General features: G+C 44.3%; 1 protein-coding gene across 1 annotated transcript in view; it reads left to right on the forward strand.

Moving 5' to 3' along the window:
* The first annotated feature begins 305 nt into the window (after window positions 1-305).
* Window positions 306-24,926, forward strand: part of LOC144142988 (venom metalloproteinase antarease TserMP_A-like) — a 55,054-nt gene continuing 30,433 nt past the window's right edge. The window contains exons 1-6 of the mRNA XM_077674813.1: window positions 306-388; window positions 3,137-3,300; window positions 6,884-6,976; window positions 8,688-8,811; window positions 21,920-21,979; window positions 24,680-24,804. Coding sequence (XP_077530939.1) covers window positions 307-388; window positions 3,137-3,300; window positions 6,884-6,976; window positions 8,688-8,811; window positions 21,920-21,979; window positions 24,680-24,804 — 648 coding nt within the window. The 5' untranslated portion in view covers window position 306. The remainder of the gene's footprint in view (window positions 389-3,136; window positions 3,301-6,883; window positions 6,977-8,687; window positions 8,812-21,919; window positions 21,980-24,679; window positions 24,805-24,926) is intronic.

Consider the following 24,926-nt stretch of genomic DNA (forward strand, 5'->3'; position numbering starts at 1 on the left):
ATCCAGCTCTATAGAAGGATATAAAGAAAGAAAAATATAATCCGGTCCACATATTGTTCTAGGTCTCCAAGAAAAAAAAAGGTGTGAGATCAGTGGTATTTAGCGAGCTGTATCACTATGCGAACGTTTTTCTGACATTTGACGCAATTGAATTGAATGCGTTACGTGATTTCTAAACTGGAGAAGAAGTGCAACTGATTCGAACTGACAGTGACGTCATTTGTCACTGTTCCTGTGGTGTCCATGTGGGGTTAGACTTCTGTATAAGAGTGTTTGGGGCAGATATTCCCCAACGCAGATGTAGAAATGCTAGCTCTTGGTACAGATGCAATGAAGAATCGGGCATTATTGTTGTTACTTTTGGCGTTCATAAACCGATCTCAAGCTGGTGAGTTACAGTACGTTTATGGCAGAGGAAAAGGTGCAATCTTATGTAGCTTATAAAAATAATCTTTGTCCAAATTCAAAGAAGTGCAACTTCTGGCCCAACGATGAAGACGTGTATTTAACAATATATTTAAGTTCGTAACATGGTATAACTCGCGCCAGGTATTTTCACTGTCAGTGCATCATTTGAGTGGGCTTGGTGGCGAAGTATATTTTCCGATATACATTTTAACAAACAAAATAACTGCTTTGTAACACACTCTACCATTTTAACACAATATGATCCCAATCTTCTCGTTTTATGGTCACTTAGATGCAGTTCTATACCATTAAAACGATAAAACAATTTGAGTTTATTCCTTATGCAAAGTAACTCCCTGTATCAATTGTGGAGTTTGGTAATAACTGAGGACCAGAAAAAATTTGCAATTTTTATTGCAATTATGCTGCCTTCGTCATTTTCTGTGTTGACTGTAAGTTCCCCTGCCCACAGCCACTATAGCAACGGACCCCATAATTCCGCTCCAGTATGTAATACTACGTTGGAATTGTTTATGAGTACATCTTACAGCGAGTATAAACAATTAAAAGCAAGCTACACTCCAGATGCAAAAAAGGATGATCGCAGCATCAAATCTATACTGCGTTAAGGTTTTGGCATATTTGGTCAACGTATTACAAGAAGGCCGTATTTATTTAATATTATAGCAATACATAGTACAGAGAACCTTGGGCCAGGCAAGCGGAAATATTTTGTTGAATTAATCCGGCCCAGGAGATACGTAAACAGTTAGGTCTGTCGTGGGAGGTTTAGGTAATGGGAAGGCTAGAAACATACGTCAAGAAATTAGGCTGCCGTTGTCGTTTCCTCTGTTGACTGTACGTTCCCCTGCGCGCAGCCATTGCCGTAACAAACCATACAGTTCAGCTGCAACATGTAATAGTGCGTTCCAAATATTCATGTGTATCCCTTTACAGCGGGTATCTACAATTAAAAGCAAACTCCCCTGCTGCGTTGAGCCAGGAAGTATGGCAAACATCGTGACCTAAATGCCTTATTTATCACTCAATCCCTTAATTATTATAGTGTCCAGAGAAATACTGCTGAGTATTGCTTTGACAAATCATTTTTGTGATATCTGCGGCAATGGGCTTTTCAGTTAAAATGATTCTTTAAGATATTATTTACCAACACCCCTTAAACTACCGCACGAAGCATCGAATACAGGGCTTCTCAGAAATTTTTTAGTATTATTAATAACTGAGGAGCGTGTTCATATTTCTTGCACGTCAATTAATATAGGTAACTCCTGCCTTAATACTTTTAAAACAATGCAATATATGCAGCATTTCTGCGCAACACTTAAAGCTAACTCATTTTACCAAAATTAGTTTACGTGGCCCAAAGTGTGAGACAAGAATTCTTAAAGAATGCCCTTTATGCAATGGCTGTGGGGCTGATTTCCGAATTCTTGGTTCTATATTTAACTGCAAACCAAAGCGAAATTGATTTACGCAGCCGTGTTTTGCGACACATGCTCAAGTCAAGAGCGATATTCCAGAATTTCAGGCCATGAGTGGCTTTTACTATACGTGCCTCTGCTAATGAAACAAACTATAATGCCAAAAGGGTTATATTGTATAGTTTTGATCATCAGTCGAATGTTCTACATATTTCGTTCGCTTACAGTAGCAACAAGGGTAAAGGACTGGATGCAAATAAGGCGACTGGTTGTGTGCAGAAAGTTTGCTGCAAAAAGCACAACCAAAATACGCTCACCTCTATCTCAAAATTAATTGCAATTTCTGTTCTATATCATGCGATGAAAAAAACCCCAACTGAGTCAAGTGTTGTTTTAAATATGAATATACAAAGTAGAGAAGAGTAGTATACCTCACAGATATTTTAATTCTTAAGAATATTACCATAAAATAATGTATTTCCCTGAACTCTTTCCCATACCAACCCCATTCTTCTTTGATAAAAATTTACTATGTAGCTACTGTTCGTATGTAATACTTTTATAATAACATCTTGTTTTTTTACTCTATGATGTCATTATTTTTGTAGAAATAAATTTCTTTCATGTTGTTTCGGTGCCAGCGTTGCCTTTGAATTTCTGGAGCGTTGTACCAACAATCTTGCACTTTTTTTTTATTACAGTGTCTGTGCATTGTGTTATAGATCGACTGTTATTTCGTCGTTTCCGACAGGTCTTCCTGTTTTCTCCCTTTTAGCGACTATCACACATCATAAGTCAAAGTTTAAATTTGGGGGGATTAACGCATCGACGCTACACATCGGCTATGAGCCGCGGCGTATTGGAGGGCTTCGCATCGATTTTGATCGCCTCCAGATCTTCAATGAGCGCCGAAATCTCGAAAAACGCGCGTTTTCTGTTTTTCCTTCTCCTGAAAAGCGGCCACCGTGTTAGGGATCAAACACGCGTCCTTGGGCTCTGAAGCAAAACGCCTTGGCCAGTAAGCCACCGCGACGGGACCCACCTGATATTTTTTTATACTTGGAGCCTGTTCCAACCAGTCGAATCCTTTCCCCTTTCTTTTTTTTCTTTTTTAGTGTAATAAACAGCGCATTGCATCTACCATGTCGTATACACGGGGGTGACACCTGAAAAATATTGATTTGTGTGGCGTTCTGGCTTCATTCTCGAGTAACAGACTGTTTGCAGGTTGCCATTGTCACATTTTTATTGTTTCTAATATCAGCTCATTTCGCATTTGTTTTCAGAGATTCTCTTGGTCTATCCGAAACTACTTCAAAGCCGAGCAGAGGATGGGAGTATGGTGCTGCATATTCATGACCAGTTGAAGCTTAATCTCCAAAAAAGTTCTGTAGTGGCTCCGCAGCTTTTGTTCCGGACTGCTGCTGGCAACACTTCCGATGAAGTTTACGTGAGTGTGGGAGATGGTATCAGCATATCAGTGATGTTTGCCCAAGCCCCTGCCATATAATGAGCCAAGAGTGTATCTCAGTTAGGCAAGGTACACTTCCTAAATGTTGCAAACGTATTGGGTTAAATGTGGCTTGGGTTCCACACATTAGCAATCATAACTAACAAGAACAAGTGTATACAGCAGTTGTACAAAAAATACCGCGCATTACCTTGTCGGAACGAAGCTCTCCAAACGAGCAAACGTCGCTATCCAAACGAGCGTATGTAACTGAGTCACAAACAGCGCAGGAACGAGACGAAAGGAAGATCACACAAACACGGCGCCGTGTTTGTGTGATCTTCCTTTCGTCTCGTTCCTGCGCTGTTTGTGACTCAGCTATGTACCAACTGGCCCGCCTACTATCTGTGTGAGCGTATGTATCTGAACGAGCGTATATAATGTTAGCAAGGGTGACAGGGGTTTAGGGAAGTTTCCTGGAGAATGACTTGCTGTGTGAAGGGAGAGGGAAGGGGTGTACTTTCAAAATAGTCATGTTGACACGTGTGTCAAAGCTTTCGGGACCAACGGATTAGTGCGACCGACCTCAAACTTTGGACACGCGGAGGTAGTGATGCACAAATGTAGGAGACTCTCGAAGGCGCAGCGTCAGGCGTAGATGAGGTAGCCGCAATAGCCAGCCTACAATGCACCCCTCTTAATTAGATGTTGTTATTCTCCCTCCAAAGGGAGGAAACCGCAACGCTTTCAACATCCAAGTCTACATAGATTCAAAGCCTCTGCCTTACCGTCCCACAAATCAAAATCCTCGGCCTAGTCGTACACTGTTAATGTACAACAGAGTGCATGAAGCTCATCTCCTCCCACGCTTGCAAAAACATCTTACTCCTTCACCGCAATCGCCTCGTAAAACATGGGCTTAAAGGAGCACTGACACCAATTTTCGGCGTTAATATTATTGCACAGTTCGCTTCCTTCACTCAACTGAATACCCTGGGTGAAATATGAGCGGCCTGCGACGCGAAGAACATAGTTTAATTGGATCTCATTTATCGCGCCGACGGAGCAGCACGAGGAGCAGCACTCAGCAAATGGACATCAGCGTGACATCATCCAGGGAGAGCCAAAAGAATTGACGCGGCAGCGCTCGTCAAAAGCTCGTGACGTCAGTTGATGCGCGCGGCCCCACGAGCGTAGAGCGGGCGCAACACCCTCTCAAGCGGGCGCCGCTGACGTCCGCACATAGCGGTGAGGTCAGGCGGGGGGTCTGTCATATGCGCCGTTCTGGATGCAAGCGCGGGAATTTGAAACAAACGATTTTCAGGCCGTTCAATGTAAATAACTATCGCGCGCTGAAGTATTCGAAGTGCTGTTTCAGGTTCGCCAGGCCATTAAGCATCAATAAGAACAATAAAAGTGTAACATTAAATTTTTGTGTCAGTGCTCCTTTAAGAAAGTAGACAGGCTCCCCCTCGTATAAGCCTTCGTCGTTAGCCGAATCGCCCATGCCTTCCACTACCTTCTTCCCTTTAATTCAGAACTCGACAAAACCAATTGCCTCATCCACGGAATATATAAAGGTGCTCTGCGATTCCCACCCGGCATCTCCCCCGCTAGACTAGAAGAATCTGGAGGGTACAACCCCATCCAAGATCTGAGGCACACTGCGTCAGTCAACTTAGCCGTCAAGTCAAATCTACCCCCCGACAAACACCTCCTTTAACGCCTAGGGCTCAACTCACCTTCATTACTGACCATATCCCATACCTATTTACGTCCGCGACTGGAATAAATTCCATCCTATCCCCCCAAAATTTGCCCCTCTTATTACCAGGGCTGGAGAGAGAAGCCTGCCAAGACCTTAGCAGAAGTCTACCCCACGTGGCGTACCGCGGTGTGCGTAGATCCTGCCGAATACCGTCACAAGAACGCCTTCGGAATGCCCTCAGAACACCCCATTCCTCTCGCTCACGATACGTACCTCGGAGCCTGCAACGGCGGAAGAGGCGACAATTTCACTGACCGTGTCCCACCAAATAACTCCTGCATTCACATCACCCGATCTGAGAACGGGAATTCGAAATTTCGCTGCCAGTGCCATTTCTAAATTTGCCCTAAGACTACTTATGAAAAATCCTCCAACCACACAAATAGAACTGATCTGTACTGCTGTCCACACTGGGCTTGGAGGCAATGGGGTGGCCCGTGCAACATTCCCAGCCTAAACTCCCAGGCATACCCAGCCCCATTTCTTCCCACGGAGTCAGGTTCACCCGCGACAGCCTCTTGGGCAACCACGAGATCACCAGGTATTACCGCCTCTCTTTCCTTTAATACCTCCCGCCCACCCTCCTTCAGGTACACACAAGAACGGCTCCGGATACAAACAGGATCCATGCCTAATAGAGCTCTCGCTCATTGTATTCATCCCTCCGTAGCCTCCTCTCCTAAATGCACATCAGGCTGCACGAATGCCACCGTATAGCACCACATTTGGGCCTGCCCCGACGACTCCTACCCCGAATCACCACCCCTAGCAAAGTTTTCTAACAGCAAAGCGATTCTTTGTGGAGGCGTCCAGGGTACAAGGCGTGGTAACGGTGGTGCCGGGATGTGCGGAGGGCAAAGCCTAAAGAGGGGAAGAGCAAACGCAAGTACGCCATGCCGGAAATCAGAAGCATTCGTGGACGAGACGTTTACATAAGCAAAGCACTCATGAAAGAATAAACTTGGTTGGTAGGTTTATAATTGTCAACATTGTTGAGCAAAAAAGAAAACAGCATGTTTGATGCAAGGGATATTACGCAAATATCATTTAAGTAACAGTTGCATTGTAGTTTTAATTAAAAATATGTGGCTGCTTAATTTCTGCGAAAGCAAAAAAAAACGCTACGCTTTAAAAATGTTTCCACCGCAAAGTACAAAAGGAGCTTGTGGCACCCCCTCGTGCAAGTCTTACCACTTCAATAGTAACAAAAGGTTCCAAAATATGGCGCAGCCGTGAAACACGCAAAATTGAGTTGGGGCGAACGGGAATTGATCTTCTAGCTTTGAGAAGTTCTATGAAGGTTGACCTTGCTATTAGGAAACTCTAGGCAGCTTCGCTCTAACATCGTGCACCCAACATCATTTCAGTCAAACGAGGCTAATTGTTTTCTGTCTCTCCCCCAGTGCGTTTGTATCATCTCTCACCAAGGGACGTCGTGTTTGCCGAAATGTTTAGATGACGTCTCAATAAGCTCTTCGTCAGTAGTAGTCCCCACTGTGATTTGGCGTCATATAGGCATAAACTATAACTATTTGGACTACACATAACTACTGGATCATAATTTTCCCGTGTATAAAAGCATCAGTGGTACAAGTTGTGTAGCACGCCATTGCATCTTAATTGTTCGTCATGCACACATACTTCTACATTTATTTGTTGATTGCACCAAACATTTCTCTCCAGCCGTCGCGCACATGTGAAGTTTAGCCTACCACTTCCCATACAGGGGGATAATGATCCCTCCTTTATTAATTCTTTCACTGCTGTGGGCCTTGAAACTGCAATGGAAGAACCACTTCTTAATTTTATCCACAGTTGAATGGCAGAGAGCTGGAAAAGAACCTGTACCACGATAATAAGCACCAGTCATCTGTCGTCGTCAAGCAGTTGCAAGGAGACCTGGAAGTGGTGAGCTTTTTTGAAATGCTTTAACGCTTTACACTCAATTCATAAAAAAATTACGGATAGGGAAGACATCTAAGTTTATGTTGATAAGTTAGCTGTGATGCATACCTTTCTTTTTGACAGTCACATGGAAATCGCAGAGCTTCAGGACTTAGAACGCGTGTGAAAATTATATCACATTACAACAATTCTACCACAGGAAGGGGTACGCCGACATTTTTGTGCGACTTGATATGGCCGTCCATATTTTGGTGAAATAGCAAAATTATTCATAGCTATTTACGCGATGCAAGTTAATCACTGAGAAATACGGAACATTTGAACATACTTAGCAACAGCTATAAGCGAAGAAGCTACCATTGGTTTGCTGTTGAATTTTCTTCACATAGGACAGCGGCTCTTTTGTATACCTAACTTCTACCTATATAGCTTAGAGCGGCTTTCATTTTTGTAAGTCTTCGTCGTTTTATGGAAATAAAAATCCTACTACTAAAGAAGCCTCCCACACCGATTGTTGCAAAAACGAGTCCCGCACAAGTAATGCGAACTTATGTAGTACAACAATGTCCCACCCTTTAAATAAGGCGTTATAGGGATCAGACTCCAAAATATCAATTATTACTTGTTTATCGATCAATACTTTGTACTACCAGTAAGAACACAACCATCAATAGGTTGTAGGAAAATATTTAACGTGTTACCATGAAAACTGTGCACAAAAAAGTAAAGGAAAAAAATTGTGTCCCAAATGTATAGGTTTATAGGCTGGCTTAAAACTGCTTTCTGAAGCGGTTCTTCTTACCTATCATGAGAAGTTCCGGGTTGATGGCTTTGCTCAGAAACTGCCTGTGACATAAATTACAAGCGCCACCATGGTCGCCTTAACAAAGAAAGCAAACAGGCAATACACTTATCATCATCATCATCACCATCGTTATCCTGTGTACTCCCACTGCAGGTCAAAGGCCTCTCCCATAAATCTCGAATTACCCTGGTTCTTGGCTAACTGCATTAATTTTTTCCTGCAAACTTCTTGATCTCATCGACCCATCCAACTTTCTGCCATGCTTGCTTTCTCTACGGATCCCCTCTGTTACCCTTAATTTCCGACGGTTGTTCTGCTTTCGCTATACATGCCCTGCCCACACCCATTTCTTCCTAATTTCTACTAATATGTCCTTAGCACGCGATTATTCCCTGATCCACTCCGTTCACTTCTTGTTCATGAATGTTACACCTATCATATTCCGTTCCATTGCTCGCTGAGTCGTCCTCAATTTCAGTTGGACTCTCTTAGAGAGCCTTCAACTTCCTGCCCTGTAGATGAGTACCGGTACGATACAGCTGTCACACATTTTCGTTTTCAGGAAGAATAGTACGCTGCCATTAATCATCTGTGAATGCCTGCCGAATGCACTCCACCCCATTCTCATCCCGTCAGTGCTCCACAGTACATTCTGCGCTCCTACATTGTGTATGTTAATTAGGGTCTCTCAAGCATGGTACCCTCAGTGTGAGCTGCCCTAGCGATTTGGCAACGAATGTCTGCAAGAGCAGCATAGCAGTGCTCCCCTTTATAGGTGTTCAGACACCAAGGATGCTGCCGACTCAGGCGCAGCCACAGGTGAAGTCAAGTGCCTAATAAGTAGCAAAAATAATGCTTCCAGCAGCGACAAAGGTTGAGTGCTGTACAGTGATGCCGTTTTATTTTCAGCGCGGAATTTTGAACCATGAACTGAGAATTGAACCACTGACCACCGGGCAACGATCTGATGATGGCACTACACTGCATAAAGTCTTCAAAGTGAAAGAAAGAATGAGTGAACCTGTGCCATCATGTAAGTGTTTGCTGTACATTCAAAAACATTTAACAACAGCTCTCCACTGCTGCTTAGGGTGTATTTCTTGCAAGTGAAGAATATGCTTTGCCACTTAGTAGAAATATGTTTGCCGTGCCCATGAGTGATGTACTGCTCTACTTGCAGTCAAGGAATGCTTAACGTCATTCTTCCTATGCTTAAAAAAAAAGCAAAACCACAAGAAAAATACTCATGGGGATTGTTTTTTTTATTTAATTGGGGAATATAGCTTCTATAGGCCAGGACATTAGTGCCAGGAGCACATAATAAAATCGCAGTGTCTAGAGTGCCGTCCGACGGCACTATAGCTGACCGTTGCAGGCATGGCTAGAGTACCGTCCGACGACATTCGAATATTTAACACTAGGCTAGCACCGGCCAAAGAGTCTCTCGTGGTAGTGTAGAGGGTCCATCTTGGCTTCTTGATCTCAAAGTCGGTAGTTCGAGACCAGCTCTTGCCTCGTTTTTTTTTTCATTATATAAATGAAGTGTAATTCTTATGCCTTATGTTAGTTGTAGTGTTTGAAACGAGTTCTTTGCGTGCGTTAGGTTTTGTTATGTTTAAGTTAGGTTGCCTTGCTTTACGTTATCTAGAGTGATGTACTTCCAGACGCGGCAATTTTGTTATAAAACGTGGAGGACGTCGATATAGTGGAGTGTTTAGAATACCGTCGGACGGCACTCTAGACACGGGCTAATAAAGTACGCCTGCATACCAGAAATTGGCGCAGCTTGAACCAGTGGTGCAAGGCTGAAAAAACAGCCGAGCTGCGGGTCGACCTAGCTTCTCCCCACACTCACAGCGGGTCCCAGGATAGAGGGAGCAGCCGGAACCTAGCAGTGCAAAGTCGTTTTTGACGGTACTGTAAAGCAAAAACCATTAAAGTATATGCACTGTTTTGATGATGATGATGATGATGACGATGTCCTCAAATATTTTGACACTTATCCACAAGGGGGGATTGGCCAGGGCTAAATCGGTCGTTAAAATACGTGGGGACCTCAAAATACTAAATTATTTTCGGAAAGAGGCCGTAAAAGAAAACTTAGTATTTTATTCAGTAGAATTGTAGTCGTTCCTTTCGTCGTCGTCTTCCGACGGTACAATACGTAGGGCAAACCTTCTTGTAGCCCGTCCTTGCCTCGGAAGACCTCCACTTCTTGGCATTTGGTCCGGTCGCCGCCTCCACGCGAGTATTGTGAACAAATGGCTTGACAGACGTTCGCTCCGTGTTTTTCCTTGAAATTTTATTTTCGAACATATTTTGCAAGGGCCGCCGGACCAAGCTCAAGCTATAACACCTTTGCTGTTATGATATGCATCAGTTAGGTTCTATGAGGACAGGAAATGGTTGTAAACCGTTCAGCAGGGGAACGCGTCTGCGCGTATTTGTACTTAGCGCTTTTATCGCTACCTTTTCTAGGCTAGCAAATATAGCTACATTGTAGGTAGAACAAGCCTGAAGGTACAAACATACTACTCCAAACTACCTTTTGGACCCAAATTCCCTGCAAGTTGAGAAGTTTGCGCTGTATTTGGCACGCAGGTTTGATCTCCTCGATTTCGTGTTTGATAAAGACGAAAAACAAAAACGACTATGTGTAGCACTTCAGCGCATGGTAAAGATGCCCGGGTTGCCAGAATTATTCTTATCTCCTCCTCTACGCTGTTTCGGACAACTCAGGTACAGGTTCGGTACGAAAAACACCTTACTTCGAATTTTGCAGCACCGTACTTAGCAGCCCCGTCCGTATGAAAGAATTCCTATTCTAGGCATTCTAAGTCATTAACTTCAGGAAAACAGTCCTTCAGGCACTTGTCGCACCAGCAGAGTTCAGAAAGTCCCTGCACGTGACACCTTGTGTATTAAAGGAGCCATGAAGAGGAAATACAACTTCGTTTAATTTGAAACAACTAGGATTCAGTATCTCACTCAGCTACATTACAGCCGCAAAATATGTTTTTTTAACGAAGAAAAGCAAGAAGTATATAAAAACTTTCCAATTTTGCGCCACAGTGACGTTATGAACAAGAATGACGTCATACGGGCCAAAAATAGAACAATTTTCAGTGCGTTAACTGCACGTTAGCATTCAAGTGATGCGGTCAAATGGAACTGAAGGCCCCAGTACAGACGTCCAGTCATGTGTCGTCACGACAGGTCAGTTAGGCGGCCGCCAATAGCACAAACAAGGTTCCGTGACGTCATAGGAAAGTTGCGGGAAATTGGCTTTTCTTCTTTATATCTTCGTTATTTGTTCGAAGATTGCGATGATATCGGTATCATTGTTATCGGGACAAAGCAGTCTTTCTAATAAACAAAACTTGGACCTTCCCGCGGTTTAGGCTGTGCGTAGGTTTGCCGTGTCCGGGAAAAAAAGGCATCGTGGTGGCTGAGCCAAAGCCAGGGTTGGTTTGGACATTTATGGTCCCCTGGAGGAGGCAACGCGCCATTTTGGGTCCCGCTTCTCGCAGAGGGTGCCCCAGCCTCAGTCGTCCCAGGGGACCAGCCAGTCGCCTTTTCCGGTCTTCTTCTCATTTCTGTCCTAACACTTTCCTTTGCTCTTTTCTCTGCCTCCTTTCTGTACTTTTTTCCAGGCGGTGAGGGTTAACCCTGTGCGAATACATTACTCTAGGTTCGGAGCCTACGGTTACAGCGGTAACGTATGCTTAGTGTGTGTTGCAAAGCGACGTTCCCTTGTTGGGTTCGGTGGTTGGCGACGGGCCTTGCTACCGAGGTTATTCTATATTTTATGGCTTCTTTCTTCATCCCCCCAAAAAACTGATAGGCCCCTAAAAAGAGGCTACACCGAAGCAATTTTGAAACCGATTTTGAAACCAATTTTGAATTTTGAAACCAATTTTGAAAGCGAAGCAATTTTGAAACCGATAACTTCAGCAACCTGGACAGCTTGCCACGCTTTCTGATAATGAAGTCAGCTGATAAGGCAACCCCCGTCACCAGCAAATCTGTGTATTGAGTTGCAAAGGTTCATGACTAGAACTGCGCGCAAAAGAACGGGACCGGGGAAGAGAACACACACAACGCTAATTGCAACGAAACTTTGTCTAGAAAAAAACACCTATATAGGCTCTGTCACATGACTTTTAGGGCCACACATGTGCACGGGGATTCCGCACACACGTTACACGTGCGGCGCTAGCAGGTTAATTTTATCAAGTAAGACCAGCGATGGGTTACTTACACAGCCATCTTTTGAGAAGAAATTTGGAAGGCTTCTGCCAACTCTCTTGGCACCTGTTTCTTGCGGGAACGTAAAATGCATCTGTTATTGAAACAGGGTGTGCAACCACATTCTGCGCAATGGAGGGTGCAATGAAAAAGGGCGTGAACCGGATGAGCGAGGCACATTATCGGTGATTCCGTACGTGCACGGCTTATCACATCGGTTAAAGAAAGTGGCAGCGAGATTTGGTGTGAAGGTGGTGTTTTCGGAGAAGAATAAGCTCAGTAGTGTGTGCCCTCTCGTTCGAAAGAAGTTCGGACAACAGACCCAAGGTACACATAATATACAGTGCGGCATTCGCTCTGATTTGTTGAATGCTAGAAAGACGTTGTATAGCGGATCGCAATGACGTGTGGTCATCCGTATGTGGGTCAAGCTAGACGCTGTATTAACATACGATTAAGAGAGAATTTGGCGAGTCTTTAGGGCGCCCCTCCACTCCCTTGACCATCCATTGCGCAGATTGTGGTCGCACAGCGTGTTTCAATTACACAGATGCTTTATGTTCCCACATAAAACCGGGGCCAAGAGAGTCGGTAGAACCCTTCCACATTTCTTCTGAAAAAGATGACTCTGTAAGTAACCCATGGCCGGTCCTACTACATTAAAGAGATTAACCTGCTAGCGCCGTACGTGTAACGAGTATTCGGAATCCACATGCGCATGTCTTCCCCTAAAGAGGTCATGTGACAGAGCCTATAGATGTGTGCTTTTTCTGATAATAAATTTAGTTGGAGACTGCGTTATTTGTGTCCTCTTCCCTGGTCCCGTTTTTTGTGCGCCGTCGCAGTCATGAACAATTTCCAACTAGCCCGACGGTTTACTCTCGTTCACTAGCAAAATTTGTTGAAAGACTGGTATTCAAAAGCAATGAAATGACGAAGTTCACCTCTGGAGACCTGCTGATCGAAATGAAGAATAAATACCACTCCAACACTCTTATCAAGTAAATCAAATTAGCTGACCTTAAAATCACAGCAACTCCTCACCGTACCCTAATGGCTGCGAAGGTGTTATCCCAGAATCAGAACTGATGAATGAATCAGAGCCTGACCTTCTTGAATGTTTGCGCGAGCAGGGGCTAATCGTGGTGCGACGCATCACCATGTGGCAGGGCGGAAACAAAATGAAGGAAAAAAACATAATATGGACCTTTCATCGTTGCACTCTGCCAGAGTGGGTAAACGCAGGCTTTCTCCACTCCAGGGCGCACATACCCAGCGCGCGACGTTGTTTTAATTGTCAGCTGTACCTGCATGGCAGAAAGTCGTTCCGAGGAAAACAAATGTGTGTAAAGGGCTTGGATTACGACCATTCAAATGACGGCTGAAAAAGCACACATACAAAGTGCAGCAACTGTGAAGGACCCCACCGAGTATGCTCTCGCTATTGCAGGAGTTTAAGAAGGAAATAGAAATGAATAACCTAAAATTGATATAAAACATCTCATTTCCCGAATCCCGTAAACAGCATGCTTTGCATGCTTCAAGGGGCTACCACGAAGCGGCACTCCGGGGGGTAGGGCGGCGTCTGGTTTTTGCGACTACTCACATCTGTGAAACTGAGTTCCGCCCCTACTCCCGAGGCGTTGCCATAGGCAGCCCAAACAACCGCTGAATCACCGGCGTTGTTCGGAGGCGTTGCACCTGAAGGATATAACCCTAGAAGTGGTGTTGCCGTCGCCACTCCACACAGTACCACCACCAAAACTCCAGGGGCGACGGATGTTGGTGCAGGAGGACCCTCTTCTGCAGCCATGTTCAGCACTTCAAGAAGAGTGATGGAGGGATCTCCTTCCACCCCATCCGACATGTTGTGGGTGGGCACCGCAAAACGTCCATCTCGTCAATTCCCCAAAACTGAGATGACGTCATGGATGTCAAGCCACTCCGTCCTGCATTGAAATCGTACAAAAATCTGCGGGGCAGTCTTGGCCATGGCAAAAACCACAAGCTCCCTGAGTCACCTGCCCTGATTCGGGCTCAGTGACATAAATGCCTCCACCCAAGCAAAACCTACACGCAGAATCTTTCTTCTAGACCTTATGGCAGGTCAAAGAATTGTCCAACGAAACTGTAGGGGCATAATTAGAAACCTCGATGACATATACAAACACCTCCACAAGCTCTATCCAAATATTTTGTGCCAACAAGACACACACTTAAAAACAAATTTCAGAATTCCAGTCCCCGATGGATGAGCTGCCGGAAGTAGTGGGCGACCTCAATGCTCACAGTAACTCTTGGTGTCTGAACAGACACATGCCCGGGGACACTTGCTGGAAAAGTTTTTAATTTCCGCAGGTTGCTATTTAATATAAAAAAAAACATATGACATACCACAACGCTACAGACAGCTTACTCCCACATAGACGAGGTCTTGTGTCTTTTTCCGTCGGTTGAATGGGGAGTGGAACACACCCATTACGGGAGCAACCACTTCCAAATCATCTTGAAAGCCTCTGACAAAAGCCCTCACAGCTACATCTGTCATAAAAGATTTAAAGAATCTGGTGCAGATCGGCTAAAATTTAAACAAATATTACGACTTTCATACACATTTTTAAGCCACTTGAACATTGACAAATCGCGGCAAATTCCGCAAACATGCGGCGCCAAACCTAGCACTAGGAGGCCGTAGTAGAGTAAGGAGTGTAGGCATGCACGGCAGGCTCAAAATAAGGAGTTGGGTGTCCTTCGCCGGTACCCCACACCCCAAACCTTGACTTTCTTCAAACGAGCTAACGCACCAGGAAGACAAACGCAAGCAAGCCAAAAGGGAGAGCAGGCAATCTTTTATAACGTCAGTCAATTCACACGCAGACATTTGCAAAGCAAGGAAGGGAATTACAAATCTATATGGACGAAAAACACACAGGTTACGTTTGATGAACAGTACATGGGAAATTATAGAGGACCAGGCAAACGCACTTGCAAAACACTTCCAATATGTGTCAAGTTCTACTCATCACAAGAAGGCTTTCTTACGACACAAAATTCCATGGAGAAAAACCGGAGTCGTGATAACAGAAAATCTTGCGAACCATACAACTCGGAATTTTCCCTAACAGGGCTTTCGGTGGCTCTGGGAAAATGTAAGGCTTCACCGCCACGGGCAGATAGGTTATCATGTTCAATGATCCAACATCTGCACCCAGAAACTATTCAAACACCCTTGCACCTGTTAATTAAAATATGGGTGACAGGATATTTTCTGATGGCTTAGAGAAAAGCAAATTTAGTTGCTGTTTTAAAAAAACGGGAAAGATGCCTCACGGGAAAGTGAACCTGCCAGTTACCGATGAATGGCCCCGACAAGTTGCCTGGGAAAGGTTTTCGAAAAAATTGCGAATGCGAGGCTAATGCATTTTCTTTAATATAACTGCATCCCGTATAGGCCGGCGGATTTTCAAGCAGTCCGGAGCACAACTGACCAGCTAGTTGCCTTTGAGTCGTATGTGAAAGATTCTTTAATCCACAAACAGCACTGTCTTTCAGTTTTCTTTGATTTAGAAAATCCATACGACGCAACATGGCGCCACGGTATACCGCGTAATCTCAAGGCTTTCGGTGTGTCTGGACAGATGTAAACACTATTCAAAGTTATTTGTCACAGCGAAAATTTGAGGTAAAAGTAGGAAAAGTGGTATCCCGAACACATACGGGCAAACGGCGCTCCTCAAGGTGGAGAGTTAAGTTCTACTGGGTTTGTAGTTAAAGTGAATTCAGTTGGGAAATCGTTGCCATCCGCAGCCTCCTCTTCAATGTATGCTGACGACGTACAGATTAGCTTTAGGTCACGCAACCTGTTCCTACGTGAAAGGCAGATACAGTTAGGCGTGAGCGGGCTTGCGAATTGAAAGCATATGCTTTGAAAATGAATCCTCAAAAAAGTACGCGTGTTTTACTTACAAGACAGCGTTGAATTCGTAATGAACCCGACATCACATTGATCGGAGAAAGGATTCCCTCCAAGGAAGAACAAAAAGTTAAAGCCGTTCCACTGAACGTGAAAGCTGTCGGACGTTCAGAGCAGTAATTCGCCATAATGAGCTGTAGCGCCGTTATCCGCGCACTGCTACCACATATGCACTTCAAATTTCCCACCTTTGCAGTGCTCGCGCCCCTACCAGAAATTGCGCCAGCGTGAGTTCTGTTCTTTTTGTGCTTGCCTTTTCTCCAAAATATGCCGGCGTTGCACTGCCACTTTTTCTTTTCGCTTGCTATCGTAAAAACCAGCCCAATGAGCGTTCCTAACTAAATGAACACGGGCGCTGTCGGTTAATTGCGTACATTTTGCCTGAAATGACCTACTTTTTTTGTGGTAAACAATGGGGAGATGTATGAGAAGCGCCAGCGGTTGACGAGTTACGAACGTTTAGGACTATAAAACCGCTTGGCTTTCGAAGCCTCTGGGTAACGCCGTGGCAACCGCCGCTACGGCGGAACGCCGTGTGGCTCTACTTGGGTCCACCGAGTGAGCTACGACAACAAGGCGAGCCCTAAAGTGTCCTGCACTTAAAAGCTTTTAGAAGTTACACTTGACTAAAAGCTGACGTTCTTACGGCACATAAAGACATTCAAACAAAAATGCTTAAGCCCCATGAATGTTTTAAAAGTGTTGTCGCAGCAGTCTTATGGTGCGGAAAACGGGTGACTTATGAGCCTGTTCGTCAGTTATTTACGCCACGCATAGACTTGGAAGCGTAACATACGGGACCCAGTGCTACATTTGGGTTTCACCATGCCTTCGGAGCGTTCAGGACAAGTCCAATTGAAAGTCTCTATGTAGAAAGTGACCGGTTGTTCTAGATCTTCAGACTGCTTATAAAGCCCTCCTCTATGCTATTAAGACAATGTCTTCGAAGAATCATCATTGAAATTCTAATTTGAATGACGTCACGTCCGCCTGTTTGTATTTAGCGCGCCCGTCCATCCTTGCCCCTCTATCCTAGTGTGGCAAAGGCCTATTGAGAGGACAAAGGGGTGTCTTTTGATGATGGAAGAAAGAACACTATCGCTGATGTAGTCGCACTTTGGAATCTGGGAAGTTTTTGTTGCGGCACATCCTTCAAAGTAATTCATCAGCATCGTGCATCGCGCGAATTGAACTTACAGCGTGTTTTTCATTTACAACACACCTATCCATATACCTCATTTTACAAAGGACCAGGTTTCAGTTCCTCTACCGGCCCTCTACACCCATATATACAGTGTTTTGGGACGCTCAATACTTACGACATACATTTTTAAGCACAAACTTGACATATTGAAAGACCACTTTATACATTTGTCGTTCTCTTATTTCTTAGCTACCCTTGCGCCAATAAACACAACTATAAATACATACAGGGTTCAGTAAAAAAACAAAGAAACTGGACGTCAGCAAAGCTTCAGCCCGATCTTGTTTATTGTTATTGTGCTCTCGGGTTAATACGGTAATCTATCACTCGTACGGAACGTGCACGAAAATAAACGGAACGTGTTAGTTTTACTCACGCTAGAATGGACAAAATTCCAAATATGATGACAATATTCTATTCATTGCACTTTCAATATTTTGCAAATATTACATATGCTATTACGCATTATTCTGCAGTTTTACCCCATATTATCAGACATTATGCAATATTATGCAATACCACACAAACTCTGTTGCCCAGACGCCTTGTAGTAGTAGTGTAGTTTATTTGCCACAAATGGTAAAGGAGTGGGGGATGATCGCCTGCGTTGGTCTTGAGGTGATCGTCCTCCATTATCGGCGTTCCTATTCCGGGATGTCACGGTCTGCCGCAGCACTAAGAGCCCGGTCACAAGACCACGCTGGTTCTTCAGGAGCGCGCTGGTCAGCACGGCCTCCCACTGTTCCGGTATATGGTTCCAGGACCTCCGGTAGTTCCTTGACGCACTTACACTCCCACGTCATGTGCTATAGGGTTGAGTAACGCGGGGTGTATCATAGGCAACTGTGTGACATGTGGGAATGAATTTGTCTGAAGTCTTCGTAGTTGTGTTGAGTCTTCTTTTTTGAGCTTTGGATGTGAAGGTGGGTATTTCCTTCTTGTAAGCCTGAGGTGTTCCAAGATGTCTTTTCTTCTTTTGGCAATGGGATGAATGTGTGGCATCCCGGAGAAGAAGTGTGTTCCCGACAAGGCAACTTGTGGGGTCTCGGGCTACTGCGTCAGCCGCTACGTTACCGTCTAGGGATTCATGCCCCTGTGTCCACACAATGTAGATGTGTAGTGGGTTTAAGCATACTTGGAATACGTTGGATAATATTCCAAGCGCCGGTTTAGAAAAAAGTCCTTTTTGGTAATTCCTGCAGGCTGCTTGCGAGTCTGTGAGCACTGTGATATGATCTTTGGTTTCCGGCGCTGTAGTGATGGCAAGCGCAAACGCTGCCTCCTCCGGCGAGTCCGTGTATCCCGTCTTGATTGTTTCCGATGATAGGTGGGAACCTTTAAATTCTACAACGCTTATCGTATGGGCTCGTTTATTTATTTGGCTTGGATACACTGCCACATCGACGTGTCTTTTGTTTTGATCGTTTCTGTAGGATCTGTGCAGTGCTTTCACTCTGGCTTCACGACGCTTCTTGTGGTAGACGGGGTGCATGTTTCGTGGGATGCTTGCCACTTCAATGTGCGTCCTTAAATCGAAGGAGATGCGTTGTTTCTGGTTTTCGGTTTCTATTGCGCCCTGATAGTTTAGGCGGCACAAGGCAGCTCTGCCTGTTTTTGTAAGCTTGAGCCGTACCAGTTGGCTTGCCCCGTGCGTTTCTGTCAGTTCATGCCACGTATAGTGCACTCCTCGTTGCAGGATATTTTCAGTTGAGGCTCGGCCGGTAACCCAAACACCATCTTGTATGTTTCTCGAATTAGAATGTTTAATTTTAATTTTTCCGCTGTTTTTAGTCCTAGGTAATTGGTTACGTGGGTGATTCGACTTAGGATTAGTACCTGGATCATTCTGATCGTGTCTCCTCCTTTTAGCCCATGTCTTTGCTATTGACTCATTTTCTCTAGTAAAAAAAAGGATTTTCAACGAAAAATAAGGTGTGAAATCTACAGTATGATGGAAAAGTGTCCGGTCGGGAAAAGACGTGACAATAACTAAAAACGAACCCCGGCCATGAAACTTGGAAAAAAATAAGACTTTGGACTATTCTAAGAGAGTCTTGGTGACAATAAAATAAAGATCATGAAATAAGGGCATGTGATCCGGAAAAGACATGACAATAATATAAGCTAACAACGACCATGCAAGTTCGTAAAAAACTGGGTTTTTCAAGTCAGGAGCTGGACGGAATCCCGTCTAGTCAAAAAAAGACATGACAACAATTGATAACTAGTTGAAAAGTTCGTGAAAACAAGCCATTTGGGTTGCCTGACGTGAGCTTGAACATCTTTTATTGCGAACTTTGACGTTCACCAATACTCTTTAATTAGTGGGAAAAATAAGAGGTTAGCAAATACCCGTTAACACCCTGTAGGTAACAAAGAGTCCCATTGAAGCTGCCACAGGTATGTCCTACCTGAACGGCTGTTAAAAGAATGTGGCCTGTTTGGTTGGGAAACTAAATTGCCAAGGTTGCAAAGAAGCCTGCCGAATATTCTGCGATAGGAAGTATTAAACGCAAATGTCAACCAGGTGAGGAGTGGGCGAAATCGACACGAAGGCACTGCGCCATAAATTGTGCATTCCGAAGTTGAGATGCAACATCGTATCAAATCTTCGCAACTGTAGTGCATTGATGTAAGGGGAATTTGACGAGTCCATACAATGGTTAACCTAATTTAAGACGACACTTTTGTGCCACATCCACTGTAATCAAAACAAGCACGATTAATGCAAATCAAACTCAGAATGTGGGACTGTAACTCACCAAATATTCAACAGGGCTATGAGGGTAGCCGTAAAGGAGAGCTCCTAGGTAATTTCAACCTCCCGGTGATATACAACGTGCGCCGAAATGTCAATATACGGTTGTGTCTGCCTTCCCCCTCCGCATTAAAAGATTAAAAGCGGCCACTGCTGTCAGAATCGAACTTGAGCCCTTGGCCTCAGCAGCAACACATCTTAGCAACTCAACTACCACGGCGGGTAAAGAAAGAAAACAATTGCTGATCTTGATATCAAGCTGACCCTGAAGCCTACGTACCTTATTAAAAAGGCTGTGTGCACATGCATTGAGCCCGACTCATTCAATTTCAAAGTCGATAAGAATATAAAAGCCAATTTCAATGCTATATTGTCCACTATCAATAAAGAAGATCCATTTGGTGTTCTCCGGGGAAATAGCAGCAATAAATTATTTAAAGATATATACATTTTACGACCAAAAGAAATAAAGTGTTCACAAGAAGGAGGTAAGACCATACTTACTCAAAGGTAAATTTGTGGGCCTTCCGCCCTTTAACTAAACAAAAATGGCTCTAATCCACGCTGTGAAGGTGGTAGGAAAAAAACCATGTAAACGGCACCCACAACAATTGCCCGGGTGACGTCACTTAGACTCACCCATGTGACTCTACAAAGAGTGAAACCAGAGATTCTGTCAGCCGTTACCTAGAATTTGCAAGAACGGCGTCCCGAACCCAGAAACGTCGGCCACTGCCGGGCGACTGCGGTGTCTGCCGCCGCTGTAGCCCGGTCGTGCGTCGACAGAGAGAAAACGGCGAGGACCAGCATTCGAAGGGTGAGACAGCGGAGCCTAGCCATCCCAATGTGGTAGCTTGGGGCTACACCACCGGGCGACACAAACGCAAGCACCGAAACAATTCGGCTTGTGAGCTTAGAGATTCCCATTTATGCCGACTTAAACTGGTTAGTTTAGTAAATTTAAGAATTACGAGACAGCTGAGGGAATATCTTACAATCACAATTTTCCAGAACTAGTTGTCGCCTTTTGTAATACCTGTTAAAACACAACCGAATCGTATTCACCAATTTAGAAAATGGAATCCCATTCGTGGGAACCATCGCGGAAAAGGTAGTACTTGTTTAGAGGCCAGATGCGTATGTAGTCTCTACATTTTATTTTCGTGCCCTGTAAAACAAGCTTTAACGTATCTTTGCCGTGCGACCACTTAATTCCGTCGTGTCCGGGATACCCTGGAGGTGCTTTCGAACAATTTAATCAAGCCGTGCGAAGGAAGTGCGCAATGGACGCGAAGCTCGCCTAAACAGGCACAAAACAACCGTCGCTAAAGCAGACAACAAAGTTGGTTCGTACCGATGCACGCGACTGTGTAAACGCGCTGGGAACGCTGGGCAAATTCGCGCGCCATCAACACTGCTACGTGAGTGAAAATCGCCCTTTCCTTCGCAGCCACGTTGGGAGTTTTTTGTCCCGCACGCCACGAAAGAACTGTTGGCTGGTAGTGGTATAAAGCTACGGTCTAAGGTTTGTTGGCACCCTTTACGTCATTGTCTCTCCTCAGCAACGCAGTGCATGCCACTGTCTCAACGTTTTTAATAGCCTAAGTGGTGACGCAAAAGATTAGACAAAACCGCAGCGGGCGATTGCGTATTAAATACCAGAGAATGCATACTTGGAAAAGGAGTACGCGCCATATAAAAGGGAAGTTTTGCGGCTAACTGGCGCAGACTGCGCCAGATACACGGTGGTGTATCGCAGCTACCACAATCTTTTTGTTGAGCTGTAGAGGAAATAAAAGAAGTAGTAAAGAATGCTGTAAAATAACAAAGTAGACCTCATTGCACTGGCTGGGTGCTCACTGGAACGTTTCACAAAAAAGCAGTATTGTCATTTCGAAAATTCCTCCTACCAATTGCCTGATACGTCTTGTCTCTGATGTTTTTTTTTTTTTTTGCAGTTCGATGGAGACCAGCAAATATCCGTCCATGGTGGCAGATCCGTCCGCCAACCACTACAGGTAAGTGCGGGTTCCTGCTTTTTCAATAAAACAGAGGAAATAGAACCACATTGAGTGGTAACGAACAGCGTACAGAAGTTCCCATGCATCGCTATCACGCGTTTGCTAAAGACCGGTGAACGTGAAACGAAAGGTCGACTTCAGAAGACATGAATGCGTTTCAATCAAAGAAAGTCAAAATGTGTTCTAGGCCAATATTCTTACAGGAAATGACGCGACACTGCAGGGGCAAGACAGTATGTAATATTGTCATGAAGTTAAAGACGACACGGTCGTCTTCAAGGAAAACAAGTTTATTGGAGCGAACTTGTGCTCTCTTAGCTACTCAAAGAATACACAGGCGGCGAAGCAGCAGTCAACAAAGTGGCGTGTGCAGGCGAGCTCCGGCGATTCGAATGGCGCGGCATCTGCTCAGCGGGAATTTATCACTTGGCGAGAGGGTTTCTGGAATAGTCGAATTGTATCCAGAACACTGTTGATCAACGAAGATTATTCTAGGCTGGTCGCGTTACTTCCGAACGCTCTCCCTATTAGATGAGATAACACATACGGCACAGAAAGAAAGAACGGAACATGCGCTTCCCTTGGCCCACACAACACCGATAACACAGACCGGCGCAGCCGGGCGGCAAAAGCAAAACACAAATAAACAAACCCAGTGCATGGTTCGCAGCAATATATTAACCTCAGAGATGTACAAGGTATAAAAGTGTGCCAAAAGCGGGACTAGATAAACTGTTTGTTCGGATATAGAAATTCTGATGTCACTAAAGATAATAAGTACCATCGATCAGAAAATTAAATGTTTACAATTAATTCTTTCACGTGGCACAAGTAGTATATTTACCAAAAATATCGCACGTGTTGATATTAGTATTTTTCTTCAGCTATGAATTGCATGCCAAGTACAATAAAAGTTTATTTGCAATATATTGGGAAAAAACCTTCCTTATATGGTTAGAGGGTGCAGGACGTATAAGCTACCATGTTTCTATCTAGAAAGGGAGGCCTGATGTAACGGCAAAAACCAATATTTTCCGAAAAAGGTTTATGGCATTTTGAGTGCGAAACTCATCAGTCCCCCATGAGGCAATGCATGGTATTGTGACCGACAGATGGTACAAAATGTCGCACGCTGTCATGTAGCAAAAAAGAGAGAAAAACCTACGGACGGGACAATAAGTGTATTCCCGGAGGCGCGGGGGCAAGCAAATGAAGTAATCACCCCTGTAGCTGACGCCACGTATATATTGGCTTTGGAGGTATTTATATTTCATCGAAAGAGAGCCGGATAGAGAATTCAAGCAAGCACTTAGACGGCTTAGATGCATTGAATGCACAAGGGTAATGGGTTCCACTAGCGATACTTTAATGCTACAACGTGCGTGTCTTTTTCGTTTTTCGAAGCTATCGTAAGGGTACTCGTAGCTTCGGAGTACAAACTGGCGAGTAAACGGCGGCCTATTAACCAATGGAGACAAAGCAACTAAAGAAAAGACAATCCTTCACGATGTTAGAGTGTAGATGTATTCGTAAAGTTCAGGGGGAGGGAACATTTGCTCACAAGACGAGGTGTTGCGATTGTTATACGGGTGGTTCAGTTCTAATTGGGTCCGACATTCATACGGTCCTCTTAATCTCGGAAAATGAACTCTTTCTGAATCCCGGAGCCGGAGCTCGCCAGAGGTGCCTCCCATACAGCGAACGTAGTAGGGGTGTTGTTGACCGGCGACCAGACAATAGGGCAGACCGACGTTGTATAAAATATCCTTGGAGGATCTCGCACAAACATGCTGGGTTCGCATTGGAGCTACATAAGCAGATTTAAGTTACCAGAGGAATGCTCCCAGTTAGAAAACAATAATTGCAAAAATATTGACTGCAAGAGAGCGCAAATTAGGTCTACCCCATTCTCGCATGAAATATTTGTACAAAGCCTGGAACACAAGAATACCTACGAACGTTGTTACGAAAGCATTGTGTGGAAATAATAAGTAAAAGAGTTCAGCATTTGCATGAGTAACAAACGAAATCGAAAGTAATTTAGACCGAGTCTCGAAGCAGGAGTTACAGACGTTATTCAATTGTATCAGCAGTAGAAAGTGCGCTGGAAACCAAAGTAAAACAGGAGAAGCGTGAACCTCAGCCGGGGTTTTGTGCAGGCCTGTTTGATACCCATTATATAACTTACCTAACGACATAGAAGAATTGGAAGCGCGACTTCAAGTCTCTGTAAAATGTGGTTGACTACCGTTGTCGCAGTAAACCTGAGAAGTGCTTAGTTTGTTCCCCACAGTGAATTAATGTTTTTGTATAGATGTCAGCCAGTGTGGAATGTCCGATTTGGGCACACAGCCAAATGTCTGCTTTGAAACTGTAGTTTTAATGTCTCACTTCAATTCGCGACTAGCTTAGCTTCAATTTATACAGTAGTACAGCTTAAGAAAAAAAGCATGTTGTATATTGACCCCACAGTTTTTTATGTTCTTCCTCGTGCTTCACAAATATAAAACTTTCTAATGAATTATCCTTCTTTAACTTTTACATTGTCGCTCCCACGTTCTCTTTCAGAAACTACATACAGCTTTTTTTGACATGTGGACTCTAGTGCGCTACGTCTTAGCTCAGAAAGTCAGAACTCTGCATAAAACCCCGAAATACCTATTGTAGAAACTTTTCGCCTTTTCTTTTTATTCACAGCTGCACCCACTGTATCGAACGACGTATTCGTCGTCGAACTTTGCGTGATCACAAGCAAGGGATACCGTGATGCCTTCAAGTCGACGCAAGAGCTCCTTACTTACCTCATAATCGTGCTAAACGCGGTACGCCTTTTCATTTGTTGTGATTGTACAATTTTAAGTGAATACAGTGTGATTTTAATGAGGAATTTTTTTAGGAGCCCGCACTGCTCGATTTTACGCAGAACTCGTTGCTTACTTGTTTT

Source organism: Haemaphysalis longicornis, unplaced genomic scaffold (assembly GCF_048455015.1).
Source record: "Haemaphysalis longicornis isolate Haplotype H1 unplaced genomic scaffold, Haemaphysalis longicornis Haplotype H1 scaffold_6, whole genome shotgun sequence".
Lineage (NCBI taxonomy): Eukaryota > Metazoa > Arthropoda > Arachnida > Ixodida > Ixodidae > Haemaphysalis > Haemaphysalis longicornis.